This window comes from Aulonocara sp. 'chitande type north' Nkhata Bay, linkage group LG14, assembly GCF_057382095.1.
Source record: "Aulonocara sp. 'chitande type north' Nkhata Bay isolate Kocher_YH1m ecotype deep benthic linkage group LG14, A_spYH_male_GT1.1, whole genome shotgun sequence".
Classification (NCBI taxonomy): Eukaryota; Metazoa; Chordata; class Actinopteri; order Cichliformes; family Cichlidae; genus Aulonocara; species Aulonocara sp. 'chitande type north' Nkhata Bay.
The window spans coordinates 35,491,916-35,510,908 of record NC_141357.1 but is presented as its reverse complement, the minus strand read 5'-3'; the positions used below and the strand labels follow the sequence as shown (position 1 = coordinate 35,510,908).

The window sequence follows — 18,993 nt, the reverse complement described above, 5'->3', positions numbered from 1 at the left end:
ATTTTGATAGTCGACTAGTCACCGATTATTTTTGCGATTAGTCGACTAATCAGATCATCATCCATTGGACGTACAGCGTACAGCTTATTGCACCAGCAGCATCTGGTCTTATATAACTATCATTAGCTTACAGCTTGAAGTGTTTGTGCTAACTAAAAATAAAGACAAGATGGTAGTTTATTAATTTTTAATGAAATTTGCAGATTGTTTCGGTGAAGTTTAATAAACTCCTTGCTTTCTAAAATATAACAGGACACCGGAGTATATTCTCCAGCGTCTCACACTTCTGATAATCAGCTGTCTGCTTGACAGTTTTAGCTGTGCAAAAACTATAACTTTAATCTCAGCCAAACCGATTTACTCAGGAACAAATAAAATACTAAAGAAAGCCAAACTAACATTTTTAAGTTATCTAAGTGACTTATATATATGTTTAACCTGACTAGCGAAAGACGGCGGTGGGTTTGAAAACGATTTGCCGGGAGTCCGGTGTTCTCACGGCTCTAGTTAGCCTTGCCCCCGCCTAGCTAACGAGCTAGTGGGTAACAGACGTCTCCGAAAACGTCGGAGCGCTTTTGAAAATATGTGGTGTCCTGATAAACCGAGCAGATATTTGAGGTTTACACAGCTACATTCTCGCCTGAAAATATGTTAAACGTTTATTTTGTGACCCAGAAAGAATAATAAGAGTAAAGTTAAAACTAACTAGCTGCCGCCATTGTCGACAACTGCGCTGGGCTGCGCTATGAATTCTGGGACACAGCTTCTTCTTCTTCGGGGTTTAACGGCAGCTGGCATCCTTGTACATGCAGTGCTGCCATCTTCTGTTTCAGTCCGTTATTACACTCTTAAATCCTACTACTCATTCCTGCGTCCTTTGTGATCTTACAAAGCTTCAAACGATGCGTCGACTATTAAATTAGTCGTCGACGATTTTAATAGTCGACATAATCGTGACTAGTCGACTAATCGTGGCAGCCCTATTTAGGAAGTTATGAGGGGTCAAGAATGTTGAAAAGTACCAAAGGTTCTTCCCCTATGGTTATTAAGACCTGTAAATGTTAACAGTAAAATTTTATATTTGCTAACAACACAACTGTCCAACCCAAACAAAGTTCGACTTATTACTAATTTATCATAAGCTGGAGCTTTATATTATATAAACATAACATTGAAATTGATTTATAATGAAATTCAACACTTTTTCAGCACACATAGAAATTGATAACTGGAGAAAGAGACGGGCAGTGAGTGAGTGAGGGGGAACGTGGCAGACAGACAGAGAAAGAGATTGAGAGATATCATGACAGTGTCACCTGGCAGCATGCATATTGTCCTACACCGGCTACAATAATGCTGACAGGACAGGACGTAACGGGCAGCCCCTGCCCCGATACAGCTGCGCTATGCAGCACTACACCACAACCAGGCTGCAGAATACACACACACACACACACACACACACACACACACACACACACACACACACACAGCTCTGAACCACGCCTTATAAAACCAGGATCTGAGATTCAACACTTGAAGAGCAGATAAATGGTGTGATTAAGTCGGCGTATCACCACCGGAACCGATGGCAATTTCTGTTCTATGAAAGCCCGGCCATTCTCATGACTGCTGTTCAGCAAAACCACTGTCTGTGTTCCCAGCAGACACACACAATCCACAAATTCATCCCCCAGATTCACACACAGTCTTTTTCGCTGCATTGAGGAATTATTTGCAGCCCCTGAAAAAAAGGTTTTTGTCAGAGGCAAAAGGAAAGCCACCAGCAGTCTAATAAAGTTATTTATCTTTCACCAAATACTAATGTACATTTTTGAAAAACAAAAAAGAAAAGACACCAATTTTTGTTAATAAATTGGTGAATTTTACAGAGTAATTGCCTTTAATTACTGATAGGAGGACTTGGATTGGGATACCAACTAACTTATGTTTTCATTTTGTTGACAAGTGGAGAAGCAGCGTCATCAATCAGTCATCCTGGCCAGAATCTAGGCCAAGTGGACCAATAGTCACGGACAACCATACGTCACCAATAACACAACTTTGTGTTATCAGTTGAGCCAAACCTAGCCTGGACTAGTTACCTAACCAGCTGAGAATTCATCAATAGGCCAGTTTGTATGTGTGTATGTGGTGCAGTATTGATCCAGATGAGGTGAGAGAGTGTGCTTTTTGTTGTGCACGATAAAGTAAAGTCATAATTGAACAAGGACAAAGGTTGGTCAGCAGGGTTGAGGCTATACAAAGAAATCCCTTGTTAAACTCTGGGAATGGTTCTTACAGCTGTGAGTCCATCACACAAATACACAAGGTTAAACCTGCAAATGACAAAATGAACAGCCAGAAAAACCTGCTGCCAATCTGGGGAATAAAAGCTTGTGGTACAGCTCTGCTTCTTTAGTCTATTAAAACGATTTCCTACTTCAGATGTCTGAAGGTGAAGAAATAAGTAGCACATTTCTTTAACCAACTAACATTTCCAGAACAGAGCAAACAAAAACTAGCAGCACGTTTTACAACCCATAGTATTTTTTTTATAGTACTCATTGTATTTTTTAAATTACAAACGTTTAATTAAGCAATTTTTAGACATTAAATGGTGAAGCTGCATGTGAGACCAGACAGTCAACTGTCTTTAGCCTGCCAGCTTCATACTACTAAGTCCATGTGATGTCTGATTGATTGTCTGGTGAATTCACAGCCAGTGGTCCTAAAATAACCAACACCTAAATCAAACTGTTTCCATTAGTGAGAAAAGATCTGATGTTAACTATCTGCTGGCTAAATGTGGGAAAGCAAAGCTGATTCAGCTGCCACTGTCTGGAGTTCACATGTGAAAACCGCATATTAGTACTACATGCAACCGATAACCGAACCAATGTCTAAACCACAGTCTAGCTTTGACATTAGCATAGGCAGTAAAAAATATGGACGCAGCCTCTGGGTCTGGAAAAATAGCCAATGCTTAAGTGTTTTAAATCTGCATTTTGTTTTTTTAAAGTGACCAACAGGGGGCGATTGATGTGGTAGCACAAACACTTGCAGTCATATAGAAATCTATGGAAAAACAGCCCTGGGCTCCTTTGCTCTCTGACCTTGGTAAACAATCTCCTGATGATTTATGGGCTCAGTCACGACTTTCTGGTTTTATTGAATAAAACATGAAGCTAATTTTGTAAATTAAGGTCATTACAGGAGTCAGAAAGGAGGAATATTTCTGTATGCTGATTGGTTAGTCAACGGTGAAAGTTCACACTTTATTAACCACTGGGTGACGTCACAGCAGCTACCCAGTCACGCTTTAGATATTATGACAATGGAGGTATGATACTATAGTCCAGTGAATAATGATTAACTTTACTGCTCAACTATCTAAGAGGTCAACACCACAATAAAATCACATGGAGCAAAATATAATAAAATCATGCACTCAGTGAAGACATTAATAATTCAGTGCTGTATTATTAAACACCATCATAGCTGAATGAGAAAATACCGCAACTTTCACTGCTTGAAAACAGAAGACAGCCCTGAGGCAGTGGTCGATTCTGTTTCATTAGATTGTGCTCAATTAACACATGCACCGCACACAAAAACACAAATAGATGCAAGCAGTCTGAGCTGAGACAGGAAAGGGTTTAATCTCATTAAGGACACAAATGCAACGCATGTAGTTAATACATAACCCTAAATGTCACCACAGAAACATACGGTGACGTACGTTACTCCAAGTCTTTGTCCGGCTTTGTTCTGGAGGACTGAGTGCACATGTGACGGATGCATTACAATGACACAAAGCAAAAGTCACTGCTTCGCTGGCTTCTTTGAATGAATATACTATACCGAGTTCACAAAAGATATAAATAACCCATAAAACTGGACAGGCAAGCCTTTTATCAAGCAGCACTGCAAGAGCTGAAGATGGAGAGATGAATCTTCCCTGCAACCACTGACAAAGCCAACGCAGATGCCTCAGTGCTTAAATTCTCCCCGAACTGTTGCTTTTGTGTTTTTCACATTTTAACCGCATAACAACCAAAAGGTAAAAGGTCAGATGACTACAGCACACAAAGCTCAACTGAGAGTTTTAATCTAAGGCATCACAAATAAGCACACACAGGATGCCACAGGTTAAAAAGAAAAAAAATCCTGCACTCTTACTACAACAATTAAATCTAGAGTTCAGTTGAACGTTAAGTGGCCAGCTCATTAAACTGATATACACCGGCTGATCCAGTAATGTGTCACTCACCTTCTGAAGGCTGGTTGGGTTCAGTTGTGTTTTATCGATGATCTTTATTGCAACCTGGGAGAAAAAAACAAAAACAAAATAAATACAGAGAATTTATCACACTTGCCCAACAAAAACTGGCTTATTTAACGCCAGCATAGCTCACTGGTTGAGTAGGTGATCGCATGCCACACGGCTGAAATGTAGCAGTTCGAGTCCGATCCGTGGCCCTTTGCTTTTCCCGTCTAATTTCCACTGCTTTCATTTTTTAATCAATTAATTTGCTGTTTTTTTGAGTTGTATTTATTATCAGCCACTTCAGTGTCCATATTGACAGTCAAGACAGTCTGACACTTGATGGCTACTGAAAAATATGCTTAGATGATGAGTTTACTCCAGCTTCCGGACTAAATAAACCCTGAACTAGAATAATCTGAAGAATCTTTAGCATTGGGTAATACTACTAGCAAGCACAACACAATCCAATAGTCTTAAATGAGAAAATACAAGTGAATCAAAACAAACTGTAATGAGGCCAAAGAGTTCAAACCACGCCATGTTTTACAACACAGAAAAGACATAAAAGCTAAAACTTACTTAATAAAGCAAGAGGTTTAACAGCATGTGTTGACCCGGACATACCAGTACAACTTTAAACCACCATATTTGTCTTCTGCTTTATGTGGGTGGACACAGCAGCTATCACATGATTAAGCCAGTGGCAGACACACAAAGTTTCTTGAGCCCAGAGTTATCAACTGAGCTAATGTAGGTCAAGGGTTTTATGAGAAGAAAGACTACAGTGTATTTAAACACATGGACGTACACCCACACACACACACACACACACTGTCTTTCTTCAAAAGGTTTAAAGGCCTTGACTGCGCTACAAGGATCTGCAGTATTTACTTCTGCTCCAACCCCTAAACTCTTTTCTTTTAGCCTCATATGAGCCACTGTGCACGGCTGCCCTTCAGCGTAATAATTATCAGGATTTTTTCTGCTTTTTGCTTTCTGTGCATTGTTTTTCTCTCCTTCTTGTTTCTTTGAACTCACCTCTCTGCCGGTCAATATGTGTCGCGCCAGTTTAACCTTGGCGAAGTTGCCTTTGCCGATGGTTTTGAGCAGTCGGTAGTTTCCAATGTGTGGCTGTTCATCTGAACACAAGGCGATGGAGTTACGACATCTGGCACCAAGTGAGCGGCTTGACCAGCCCGTGCCCTTCTCTGAGCGGCTGGCCGACAGGGAGGTATGCTGAAGAAAGAGAGAGATAAATACATAAACTACTGTGACTGACACCATTCATTCTTAATGAACAACACAGGGGAATCTTAAGAACAGTATCCAATGTGAAATCTTAGATGTGATACTCTCTAACTGTAAGAGAAAACAAATTTTGCTTGAAAGAGGACTCCCACTCACAGTTCGTTAAATAAAAACAACATTAGAGCTGAATGGTTAAAAAAAAACAAAACAAAAAAAAAAAAACCCTAAATTTTTCAAGCAAAACAGTTCAGTTGTGCAGCTCTCCCTTGAAAATAAATCATAGTAGATGGAATATACCTATTAAATTTTGGCTAAATTATTATTTAAGTGGAAATTTAACTAGTAGCAGACCGAACGTATTTAAAATACTTGCACCGATGTTGAAAGAGTGAAAGAGAGTCACAAGCTCCAAATGATTTGCATGCCTATAGATACCTTGTGACACTGACTATGTAACTGCAAGCCTGTACCAGACACCAGAAGTTGAAAAGAAAGAGCACCCAGCACCCCTCGATGTTTTTATTCAGCACACCCGTGTGGCTGCAGGGTCAGTGACGTTAGACTCGTGTTCCTAATGATGGTGGTGGGAAACCGATCTGGCCTTCATACCTGAGCGTCTGTTGATACTCACAACATGCTCATATCTAAAACTACCACAACAGTCTGAATTTAATCACCCTTTAAAGAATAGATTGGTGAGTGAAACAGCAGGGTAACTGCGACAGCCAACCAACCAACCCTTTGTCATTTTCTCACAGTGATGAGGGAGAGACAGGTAATATAGGTCTGACAAATGTTACGCTCTGTGTGTCAGCCAGACCCAACTCTACTCCAGCAATATGAGTGCAGCGCTATTCTTATTATCATTGGCCTTTTGTTCTACTGACTTTACATTGATCATGTTTCATATTTCAATTGGAGTCAAATGTATTCTGATCATTTATCTTTATTGTTTTATCTCCCAGACTTGACTGTCGGTTTTATTTGACCGCTTTACTTCAAGTTTTAATCTCTCCATTTGCTTTCCCGAGCACTGAATGGACACATAAATACCCATCTGCAGTAAGGATGACGTGCGGAACAAAGAAACAAGAAAATAGAGGAAGCTTCAGGTACCTGACCTGACTACAATGAAAACAAACATCTGGAATGAAGGGTGAACATTACTATTGTAAAATCTCAGCATTAAATGTTGTTTGTTAGCTACAAAGTACTTTCACAATCAATTAATGATGCAGAACCTTGTTCCTGACAGTTGTATCAGTTTTTACCTTGTAACTCAAAGGCGAATGAGATTCAGTCCTTCCTGCAAATGACTTGCTACACTTTTCACTATATTTAGCAAATCACCACTTTTCTCTGTGAAAGCCATCAGGAAATGTTCCAGCTATAGACCGCTTCATTTGGAAAACTGTAAATAGCAACTAAATGTTCATTACTCACTGTGTTACAGGGTGATATTTCACTCAAAGCATGAATAATTAGCATTATTTTCAAAGGACGAAAAAGTGCCCCGTCATTGCAATCAATTAAAAATGAAAAAGCTCAAATAAATTGCATAGTACTCCATACAGATGTCAAAGTTCAGCATTAAGATCTGTTCACTCGTCTGAGACAGCAATTCTTTTCTCCCACCTGATTTCTTTAAATTCAGTTGAAATGAATTGCTTTCATTTCTACCCCAGATTAGCGGCGTCTCTGCCTGGACAAGCAAAAAGTAAAAAGTGCCAGAAAAAGTTCATGCCCAGCCCTGTCAGATGAGACCTTTTAGAAAAATGAGAATTACTCAATATTCAAAACTACATGTCATAAGAAACTGCAGAGACTTGTAGCACCATGGATGTTAAGTGATGTAGAAAAAAACAAAACAAACAAAAACCCAAAGATTTCTACAAAAATCATGTCTGTTTTTTTAGATGACTCAACAGCCGACCCTATTTCCACCAACTCAGTAGTGCAGGAACATATTTGCTTCTCGTTTCAGGAGCCAACTCACATTTCCATGGGTTTGAGAATAATTGTTGTCTGGTAAATGTTGCCGTGTTAGTATATCTCCACAGAAGCAATATCACGATTAACATATTCTGTGAATCACTGGTAAATTTCTAGATTAGGCAATATCACTGGCAGAGTGTTGCCTAAGAAGAATCTGCAGACAAATGAGGTTCAAGTCAAGAAGATCTGTGATTCCACCTCAGACTGTATCACCATTTGCTGTTATTGCTGTTAGGACCTTTTAAACCCAGCCTGTTTTACCCGTTTGCATCTCTCAGACATCAAAAAGCTTTCATCGCGCCTCCTTTTTGTCGTTCTCTTTGTGGACTTCCATTCTTAGATTTTATTAGCTTTCCAAAATGCATTTTTTTGAAACACTTGAGGCATTTTTCCATCATATTTCTAATACAAAACAGCAAAGACAAAGAGAAAAGCAGGTTTTTGAGAAATGTGCTACATCCCTGGGGGGCATTAACTGGTTGTAAATGAAGAAAGGAGATGTTTCTAGCTCATATGCTATGTGAAGAAATTACTATTAAAAGCTAAACTACCATGTAAAAAAACAAAATGTCGAGTTTATTGTTTAGAAGAATACATTTGATTGTGGACTGTCTGCAACATTAATCAGTACACCAGAAAACAAATAAAAATCGCCCTCAGCTGATATTCTTTCATCTCTCTTTCTGAAGCTGATCACACATCAAGGTTCGGACCAAAATAGTACAAACTGAAACTAATATTTTATTGAAGGATTATAACTAAAGAGTTGGAATATGATATTTAAAACGCCATAGCCACCAAGCAAATGTGTTCCTTCATTTTCTCCTCTTCCTCTCCCTTCCCCCCTTTAATTTCACCTCCTCTCTCTCCTCTGGTTCATCCCTTCCCCCAGACAAATCAATTTGCCTCCTTTCCCTCTATTCTCCTCGCCATGCCCGGACACGCCCTCTCTTTTGTCTCACGACGCTATCTTCATTTTCAGCGACCTCTCATCATTTTGAGCATCCCGGTGGCCTCCATCACACTACTCCCATCTCGCCATCTCCCCATCTTCAGGGAGTGCAGTCTATCGATTCACCCAATCCTGCTGATTACCACGCAGTTTCATTCACAAGCAGGCCCGTGCATGTGTGTGTGCTTGAGCAAGATGTGATGGAGTCTATATTGCTGGTAGACTGCAGCAGCAAAGATATCATAGGGTGGGGAGTGGGGCGATTAAAGCCTCCACCCTCCCCCTCCAGTATGGGTGTAAGGTGACATTTGATATAGAAGATGGATGAAGGGCTCCGTGTGTGTGTGTGTGTGTGTGTGTGTGTGGTGGTTGTTGCTAAATGATTTGCACATTCAGCAAACAAGCTGCACCTTGTCCTTGTAGACTGAAAGCACTGAGATTTGGTGTCCATGTTCTGCATCGTTAAATCGTAGCAAGAACGTATGCGAGGTTAAACCAATACAATGTTTATCCTTATTACAAAATCAGATTTTGCTTCTGTCCAGTATGCATACTCCGGAGCTGAAAAATGATAAAGTACCAAAAACACCACTTCCTCTAATGATCCTTAGGGTAACTCCTTAGGGTATCCCCAGATCCCAGTATTAAAATTCCCAACTTTGAACCATTAAAAGCACATTTATGGTCTGGTTCAAAAAAGCGTTGAACCCTGCTGATAACAGCTGCATAGTGGGAAGCTATTTTCAGAACTCACTCCACTTGGATGCTGCTAAGGTGTAAAATTAGTCACTAAAGTGGACTGCTCCACTGTGTACTGTTGGTGCCTCTTGAAGCGTTTTTAATTAAATTATCCGACAATACAGCTTGTTGACTCTTAAAGACCACCAAAGAAGTTTGTGCTTCAGTTTCCTTGAGTGAGATTCTGGTGTTTTGTTAGTCTCTCATTTTACAGTTTACACTTTAGTCTCTATGAAGAAAAAACAAGCTGAAATGTTCTTTGTTACTTTCTGAATAATTCCTTTGACATCATCTTACAGAGGAACACACTGTTGACAGGCAAGGCTCCTGTCAATGACTCAACAAAGGAAGCATGCCAGCTTTTTCCTATAAATTCATGTGTGGCTTACACGAATGACAGCTTGATGTCAATTAAACAACAATGCGCTGAAGGTGTGAGCGTAGCTGCCAAAGGGCCTGACATGATGCCGAAAGATCTGACGCCGACTTTTAGCTTGAAAAGTTGCCAAAAGTTGTTTAAAGAAATTTCTACACTTTATGCATAGTCATCCACGTCTATAATCAGCTTATATACACAGGTGCAGGACATTTTCCCCACATCAGGCAACACCACATGTATGTCCGAGCACCTTAATGGTTTTATTCCAAACCTGCAGTGCTCATTACACTTTACACTCTCTGTTCTGACACTTTAATATGATCTGGTGTTTGCAGTTTTCTGCTTTACTCTCTAATTTACTTCATGTAGCCATTTTATTGTATAGAGTAATTTGATTTTGTGGAGCTATTTGCTTTTGGCTGATGTTTTCTTATTAGATTTTGTGTTAGTTTAATATAAGCTGGCTGCTATAACAGAATAATTTTTATCTTATAATTAATAAGATAAAATAAAACTACAGCCTCTTGTGCAGTTTCTCAACATTTTCAGATCTTTATGATGGCGTGACATGCCTGAAGGATGATGATCATGATCAGGTGTCAACAAAGCAGATAAAGATCTGTTCTTAAACCAAGAGCAAAAAATGATTTAACACTAACACATTTAACTGGTTTTTCTAAGCAGATCTGCAGCATTCTGGTCCCGTCTTTTTCTGTGAAAAACTACAGAGATATGAGCTACAAATCACAGGAAACCACTTTTAGTTTGCAATAAGAGGTAAGTTTTCGCTCAGGTATGTGGTGGCATTGCGGTGGCATACACGTTTGCATGTCTGGCTTGGCTATTGTACAGCACAGGAGTTATCTTCCATCTGCACTGATCTGTGTGGGAGTAGAGCCAAACAAAATGGATATGAATCGATGAATGGAAACTCATGAATCTCATCTACTCTCAATATGGGCCTAATCTGCCTGAGGAACATTTTCCTCTTTTATACTCCGTGGAACATGCCTGTCATCTTTTCTAGTTTATCATTTCTCTGGATGCTGTTTCTCTTCTGTAAATTAAACTTTTGTTGTTGTTGTTATAGGGATTATTGCTTATATGTTGTAGCGGGACTCATAAATAACTCAAAAGACTCAGCTCATTGTTGCAAAGGCAGAATTAAAATGTGATTTTTCTGTGGTCTGTTATATTAGTTTTAAATTAAACTGGAGGAATGTAAAGGCGAGGCAGGCAACACTACGTCAAGACACCCACTATGACGAATACAAATGTGCTTCCACACAATGGACCACACCCTGAGGGAGGTGTCTTGGACTTACTTTTGCTCTGAGTGTGTGTGTTGGGTAGGGAGGTACTAAGTAAAGACAGGATGTGTGACCTTATGCCCAGCAGAGGAATGGTGTAACCTTCAGCCATCGTCACAGACACAGTGACCTACACTACAGCTTCCTCTTCTGCTCCAGAGGCTCTCGGCCTCAGACTGGTACGTCACTGGCTCTATTACACATGACTGCAGACACGTCATCTCCATAACATAACAGAAAAAAAACAAAGAGATAAGAAGGATTCTTATCTTATGCTAAAAAAGGAAAGAGAAATTGCTGTCAGTAACAGTGAGTTGGATATGTTAGATTCCCTGTCCTGCCCGAGAGGTTAAAGCATGTTCAGCTGTAAACTATGTAGGAGGGAAAAACTTAAAGGTATTTAAAGGGAAACAAAGAAACAAACCAGTTTAGGGAAATACATACTTATTGCAGTGATAGGAAAGTCCCACAATGACTTTATTCCAATAGGTTGTTTTGAATGTAGCCGACCAGGTGCTAGTTTCACCGAGACAGTTTTGACTTTTCCTATGCATTAGTCCAAGGCAGTGCTTTTCTCTGTGGATAACTGAGTCACAGCATGTGGTCTACACTGACCTTATGCTATCATTTGTTTCAACGAGAATTCAACTGGGGGAGCACTGGTTTCTGGCCACTAAAAATAAAGATTGACTTATTTTAAGCCAAGCTAACTATATCCTTACATTTAGAAGAAGCACCCCCCAAAAAACCCCAACATGACTCATCATGTGTTGCTAAGAATAATAAACACATAACAAACACTACTTTGTTATCAAATCCAATTTATGGTGTTTACTGAAATAAGCTGCTTTAAGCTGCGTTAAATGATTAGTCAAGCAGCTGCACCCAACATCAAAATTAGCCTACATAAACCACTCGACCATTAGAAAGTACCAACACGAGGGTTACACTACCCACTATCTCAGCAGCATTTTTTAGGCTTCTTAGTCCCTCTTCCTTTTTTTAGACTAACAATTTCTGCAGAAGCTACTTAGTGTGCCATTATTTTTGATGTAAGTATCTTTATTTACTTATTAATTGTGCTCCTGCTTAAGAAAGTTAAGGTCTTAAGGTCTTATGGTCTGAATTTACACATCTATTTTAAGTATATTTCCATTATCTAAGCCATAGTAAACTCTATTATTGTGAAACTGGCCCCAGATCATATAATTTGAGGTTGACTGGCAGCTCTACATTCCTCTCATGCAACCGGCAATCTACACTTTAAGTCTAACTGCTAGTGGGAGTACACATTAAAAATATTAGCTTTGTCCACGCTCGCAAGACAGTCTTCCTCTTCCTCTCTAAGAGCTCAGGATCCCTGTATAAACCTGTCACATCTCACTCATCCATCAGGAGTGTGTGTCAAAAGCAGCAGGAAGTTGCATGAACTTAACCAGCATCACATCCTGTTCTGGAGACAGAGATGTCACAGCGATGACAGCAGACGTGTCACATGTTGAGCTGCAACACTCAGCGAGCATTTCCTGGCAGGCCCCAAAAGGAAGAAAGAGCTGAAAAAAAAAAAACCCATGCCAGTGACCATAACAGACAAGCTGTCTGATGCAATGGAGCTTCAGCTCAACCAGCTGCTGGAGCTTCACTTCCCTCATAATGTGATCGGATTTGTTTGAAAAAGCAGGAAGCATTTTGTGTGGCTTACAAAAAGGAGCGAAAATCGAATTAGTCATCTTGCATCTGTTTATTTCTGAGAACGAAAGAGGAACTAGTACTTTAAAGCCAAAACTCCAAGATATTGCCGTTCATAACAGTACTGCACTAACAGATGACGATCTCAGGGACCATACACGTTGACATATGAGAGTGTGATAAATAAGAGTGTCAACCAAAGAGCTAAAATCAGCTAGAAAATGATGCAAACTGCAACATACATAGAGGGTGGTTAACCGTGGACTTGCAGAGACAGTCATTTACATCCTCTCCTAAACATTTTTGTCTCACGAGGCATAGATATCTGTGCGTGAAAGACTCAAGTCTTGGTGGCAAAGGCACGGTGAAGAGTGGAGAAGGAACAACACAACCATTTTATACGCAAATATAAAAACAACATGGCAAAGTTAGTAAAACTAAAGCCCGGAAGAATAAAAGTAAAGAAAGTCGAGGCAAATGTTGTCGTTTAGCTGATGTCCATTCAGTGTTGGTTGCCAGTTAGGGTTAAACACCCTCATCATGGATAAGACTACCCAGCTCCATTTTATAAAAAGCATATATTAAGTCTATATCAATATACAAAAGAAATCTCCTAATGGCTCATCTATTTCACAACACTCAAAGCTATGCTGTAAAGCTCAAGAGTTCTGTTCTAATTAACTTAATACTGACAGTATTTATGTAGCGTAATTATCAGTCCTTACTCAAACATTTCAGCGCTTATACTGTGTCACCACCATCGTGTTGTGTTCATCGCAGGAAATAATCTTTTGGAGTTGATATTTCTTCATGAATCATTTTGTAACACTTTCTGCTGTACTAGTAAACAGATGATAAAGAGTGGCAGGAAATGTGTGAGAGAAGAGTATGATGAATAGATGAAGGTCAAACTGGACTAAAATGTGTGTATTTTTGGAATAAATGAGAGCGGAAAGAAGAATTGACTTTATTTCAAAGGGAGTCTAAATAACCCACAACTATTTCACGCTGTGACTAATAAGCATTGCTTCCACATGTTGCCCCTTAAACAACATAAATGACTGATATTCAAACAGAACATCCCTAAAGCATTTTTTGTGTTTCAGATTATCCACGGATGACTAAAGCAAAGAAGCAGATAGACATTGGTTAGAACTCTTAAAGATGTCAAGAAGCAAGCTCCTTTAAGCAACTACTTTGGTGTTCCTCCACCTCCAAAGAAATGTCAGAAGGAGTCCGAACCGCAAAAGAAGCACGTATTCTCGGAAAAGTGGATGCAGGAGGTGAGCTGGCTTCAAACAAATGATGAACGCACAGAGATGTGGTGCAGAATGTGCCGTGAAAATCCCACTCTAGCGGACAAAAACAGTGCCTTTTATATGTACGCAAACGCACGTTGCAACTTCTTATCTGGTGCGCATCTTTTATTTTGACAGCGAATGCGCACCTGCGGACCACTTATGTGCACCCCTGATTATAACACTTATTAAGGCTTAAAATCATCATTAAATTGACCTTAATTTGAAAAATCAAGACAATGTTAACTACCCTGTTAAGTGTCAGCTACTCTGGCTGTTATTAAACACCCCATTTAAAAAAAAAAGTCATCTTGTGATGACCAAGTCTTCACTAAAAGCAGTAATTGTGCTGAAAAAAAATCTAACCGAATATGAATAAATTACTGTTTTCTGCACCACAATGCCCCTTTTGTTAAATCCATTACCCTCTTAGGCTGAAATACCTCGGAGAGGTTTTAAGAGAAGACATTTAAATATCATCCCCTACATGAAGCGGACAGCACAAATATTAAGAGGACAACTACCCAACACTGTGGGTTAAATGCAGCCTCCTTCCTCCAGTGTGACATCATCTGACCCCACAGTATGCAAAATGTAACTGGATTCCTCTGTCTGGACAAGGCAGGACTGCAAATGTACACACACGCTTTCTTTTTGCCTCTGGAAATGTGCCACATTACTCAGCATATCATTCGCCAGGGTCAGATTTATTCTGTTTGGATCAACAGCAGCGGATTAAAGAGCTGAGTCACTCCTTGGCTAGACCTCAGCTCCTCTCTCTCTAAACCCTGCATCACTGTATAAATTTACATCAATAAATGCAAAGAAAAGGCACAATTCCCTTTGGGAAAAAATTTACTGTCCATTTCAGTCATGTCCTCACAGTGTCAGTCTCTCTGCTGCTTTTTGCAGTCATGTATGATCTCATTCATTTCTCTCATAGTTTGTGGTAGGACTGAGGGATTGAGCATGCACAGTAAGGGAGGTACAACGGTGAGATGAAAACAGCACATGGTTCATGACAGCCTACTGCAAATACATTGAAAACTTCCCAACATGTGTTAATTAATCTAAAAGTGTTTTCAGACAAGTCGGCATCTTCCACGCAAACGACAGCCGCAGCGATCTGCTAGTGATCACAGGAATCACAAGCAGGTTTATGGTACAGCAACCTCTTTGCAACCAATTTCACCTAGCAACAGCCAGCAACCACTCACCAACAGGTCAGAGAATGCACATTTTTCCATAGCAACCAGATGTTACCAGGTGGCAACAGAAGAAACTTTTGTATCATCTGTTTTTTTGTGTACTAAATAGAAAAGCTGGGGAGCCCCCCACCCTCACCAAAGGAATCACCCAAGTGGAAACACTGACTACTAAGATTAGTTTTAAGTATACGGCAGTATTCAGTATTACTCAAGCAAAAACTGTGGACATGTAATAATGGAAGGTTCAGTACACAGGGTGAAAGTCAGAATAGAAGTCAAACCATAATAATAGTTTCCATTTGAAAGATTTTTGTAATAATGTTTTAATTTTTAATTCATTTTCTGAGCTAGCGGCTCATCAGGCTTTTTTTCAGTAATGTCAGAGATGAGTGCGATCGAGTGTTATCTCTGGTGGGAGTGATAATTGCTAAAACTAGGCAAATCGTATGAAATATTTACTTCCTTTCATACATAAAACTTATGATGCTGATCATTACTGGATTAGTCAAGACAACTTGTAATCTGTGAAACTAGCAGCCCGTCTTACTCACAGTTTGCGGCATACTTCCACATTCATACCAGTCTATGTCAAATAAGCATACACTTTTGAGTCAGGTCCTCTTAATCATTTGACAGTTGACCTCTTAATTTCTGTTCAGTACCTTCTACCCACTCCCTTTTCCATCATTCCCACAGCTCAGTCTTTGTTTCTGGCCTTTTTGTTACCTAATGTAAAATTACAAGACCTACACAACCTCTCACAATTATGTTTGTTCCTCATGCCCAAAGCAATTTGTCTAGAACACGAAACCATGCACACTGATCGGAGAGAAACATGACCTGCTTGGTAACATCTCTTAAATTAAATGTAATTGCTGGTTTGGCTTCACAGACAACAATTTTGCAGACCCTCTGACTAAGCGGGTGAAATAATGGATGTCAATGTTAGTAGTAGTGTTCTTTGAGATTATGGTCTGCTGCAGGAAGCTATTAACCACACTGCCAAGGGGAAGTCATACTATAGTTATTGACAACACTTGTAATGTACTTCTAGCTCTCTGTCTATAACCAGATGATAAATGCAAAAAAGTCAGCTTAGCTCAAACAAAAACACACAGAGGAACAGGAAGTATTGTGACAAAGCTTGCATCACAGGCTCTGCGTTTATACTGACCACAATTTAAAAAAAAAAAACAAACCAACTACTTTTGGTATGAGCTAGAGATGTTGGACTGCTGAATATTTTACTTTAGTTACTAAAACATTATCACATGCACACACAAATCATGTGATTCCATCATAATCACATACAGCTTTTAATAACTTTAAAAAGTTGGTAAGCAGAGTTTCATCTGTAAACAAGACATCATAGCACACACAGAGTTTTTGGCCTTCCACCAAAAAAACCACCAGAAATGTGACAGATATATTTCTCACTTCTCTTAACTGAAGCACTAATTTAGGGCCAGAACTATCGGGAATAGCCTCAGACTCCTTGCCTTAAGTACATGAGGACCAACTGTTGTTAGTTGTGTAGAAACCACCAGAGTTTCATATTTTAGGTCTGATATTTGACCAGGCGTGGGAAAAAGATGCCAAAGAAGGCAGCTGAATGACACATCACACGAACCTTCACTCCCAAACATCCAGCTCGCTCTATGGCTCCTCTCGAACACCCAAATTGGGCATGAAATTATTTTTTTCAAGGGGCACACAAGTTTTGCAAATTTGATGAGACCTCCCAGCGAGCACTAAAACTGCAGTTATAGCTCATGGAGAGCGACCTGGTCTTTCTGGTTGAAAAACACTGGATGGCTGTTAACTAAAAGGGCTTTTGGTTAAACTGCAGCAGCTGAGGCCTGAGGAGAAACACTGAGGACAGTAAGTCGACACCTGACAGCCGAAGAGGCCCTCTACACAATGAACACAACAGCCTGACTGTGTGCTCTGACTATGAATATCTGAGTGTCTTTTCTTCTTGTCTCCTGGTTCAGATTTTGTAATTGTGCAAATCTGCTTGTCTCGTTTTGTGAGCGTTTGGCAGTTAGCATAGGCTCCGTGAAAAGTGTCATTCTGCACATGGTAGCCTGATCTCCAGAAAACGCCACCTGTTCAGCGTTTGTTGCCTAACCACTTAACTAGAATTACATAATTGCTGGAGAGAAAACAATCTGTGTTGACAAAATGCCAAGACATTATTTTTGGCTTAGGCTCTTTAACCTGCATCTAACACAGCGTCCCTTCTTTGGAATGATCATAAAGCTAATCCCAATTATTATCTCCCCATTTCAGCGTTAATTTAAGACCTTTTCAATGATGATCTTCAATGCATTTTTTTAAATAACTACATTTCTATCAGACTATAGGTAGCTTTTGTTGATTTTACATTTCTAACAGTAGCTATGGGCACAAATGAAACCCCAAAAAATCTTCAGAAATTGCTCAAATGAAACCAACAGGAACCATACGGCCCATTGAATGGCACACTGGGTGTTTGAAAAGTAATTTAGAAAATGCAATTCAAAAACAACAGATAAATACTATTGACATTAGCCTCTAAGCCGGTAATGTGAGCAGGGAATGCAAATCCTTAAATTTTCCTTAAAAATCTGCCACTGAGAGGCTCTTGAGCAAGCCATTTTCAGGAAGGTCCAGTAAGCTCTTAAGCTCTTTTCCTGATGCTGCCCTGCTTTACACTCATGCTTCTGCAGTTTCACTGTTTACTACTGTACGCTGTAAAATATAACCAGGGAAACTGGGGGCTCTGTGACCCGCTCATGGGCAACATTGCTGTAGCTGTTAAGGCTAAACAGAGGGTAACTCAATCACGTCTCCAGGGATCTGAGCTGGAAACTTCCCTCCAAGTGTTCTGCTTCTCTGACCTTTTGGGTCCGCTGTTGCAGCTGTAATCCAAAACGCCTTTAAGTTGGATTCAGTTGGCAAGGTTACAAAAAAGTAAACATCAGCAAGGCACTGCGATCAGTACAGAGTTTCAATGCACCTTGTGCTATAATCACAAGCTTTCATCTGCAGATTTGTATTTCTGGGCATGAATTTTCATGTGTACTAATGATGTCTTCCACTTTTAAAGGGCAGAAAGGTCCACATGCGGAGGCTTCGTGGGGTTTTGCTGCTCACACAAGAAACCTCAGTCAAAGTGCTACAAGAATAACAAATCTTTCCATTTCATTTGTTTTTCATTTATTTTTAAAGTGTCATTAATTTCAAATATGTTACTGTTGGAAGCGGCTCAGACAATAAAAACAACTATGTCAGGGTCAGGCTATTAAAGACGACTCGTTTTGGTTGGGAATTAAAAATAACTTGATTAGGTTTAGAAAAAGATTGTGGTTTGGTAAAAACAAAAAGTTTTTCGTGACTTTTAAAGGTCGGTTAGCCTCAGTGACACGTCTTGGCTGAAGAATCTAGGCAACATATGTGCTACGTGCACAAAATATACCTCCTATTGAAAAATTTCAGTTTCAGAGTTGTGCTGTCACAAAACAACATGACAGTTTATATCTATAAGCACAAACAAATAGTTCTCATGACTATTTCACATTTTTCTATAAAACTGGGCAAGCAATTTAACAGCAGCCCGCTTAATTTCATACCCATCATGCATGGTTCGGCTGGCCTCGGCGGACCAGATGATTTAAAGCCTAAGGCTGTTTATGACTGTATCTGGAGTGTTTCTAGGTGAAATTAATGCCAACGTGGGCATCAAAGGAGGGTGCCAGTTTTTGGGTAACATGTCTGGACAGCAAGTACTTGAATCTTTTTGCTTGTCCAGGGAAACACAAAAGCCTCGCCGTGCCCTGCAGTCGTGCACTGAAAGACATGTTGGCCTTTTTGTAAGAAAACACAGCTGTGCATGTGCACACAAGCACTCACCCACACCCTCTA

The 18,993-nt window shown here is 39.8% G+C and overlaps 1 protein-coding gene across 3 annotated transcripts in view; it reads right to left on the bottom strand.

Annotated features, from left to right (window-relative positions):
* mark4b (MAP/microtubule affinity-regulating kinase 4b) overlaps window positions 1-18,993 on the bottom strand; it is a 58,556-nt gene that overhangs the window by 31,567 nt on the left and 7,996 nt on the right. For all 3 annotated transcript variants that reach the window (XM_086262335.1, XM_086262337.1, XM_086262336.1), the window contains exons 2-3: window positions 5,309-5,506; window positions 4,274-4,327 (exon numbers count right to left, since the gene is read on the bottom strand). In XM_086262335.1, coding sequence (XP_086118461.1) covers window positions 4,274-4,327; window positions 5,309-5,506 — 252 coding nt within the window. The remainder of the gene's footprint in view (window positions 1-4,273; window positions 4,328-5,308; window positions 5,507-18,993) is intronic.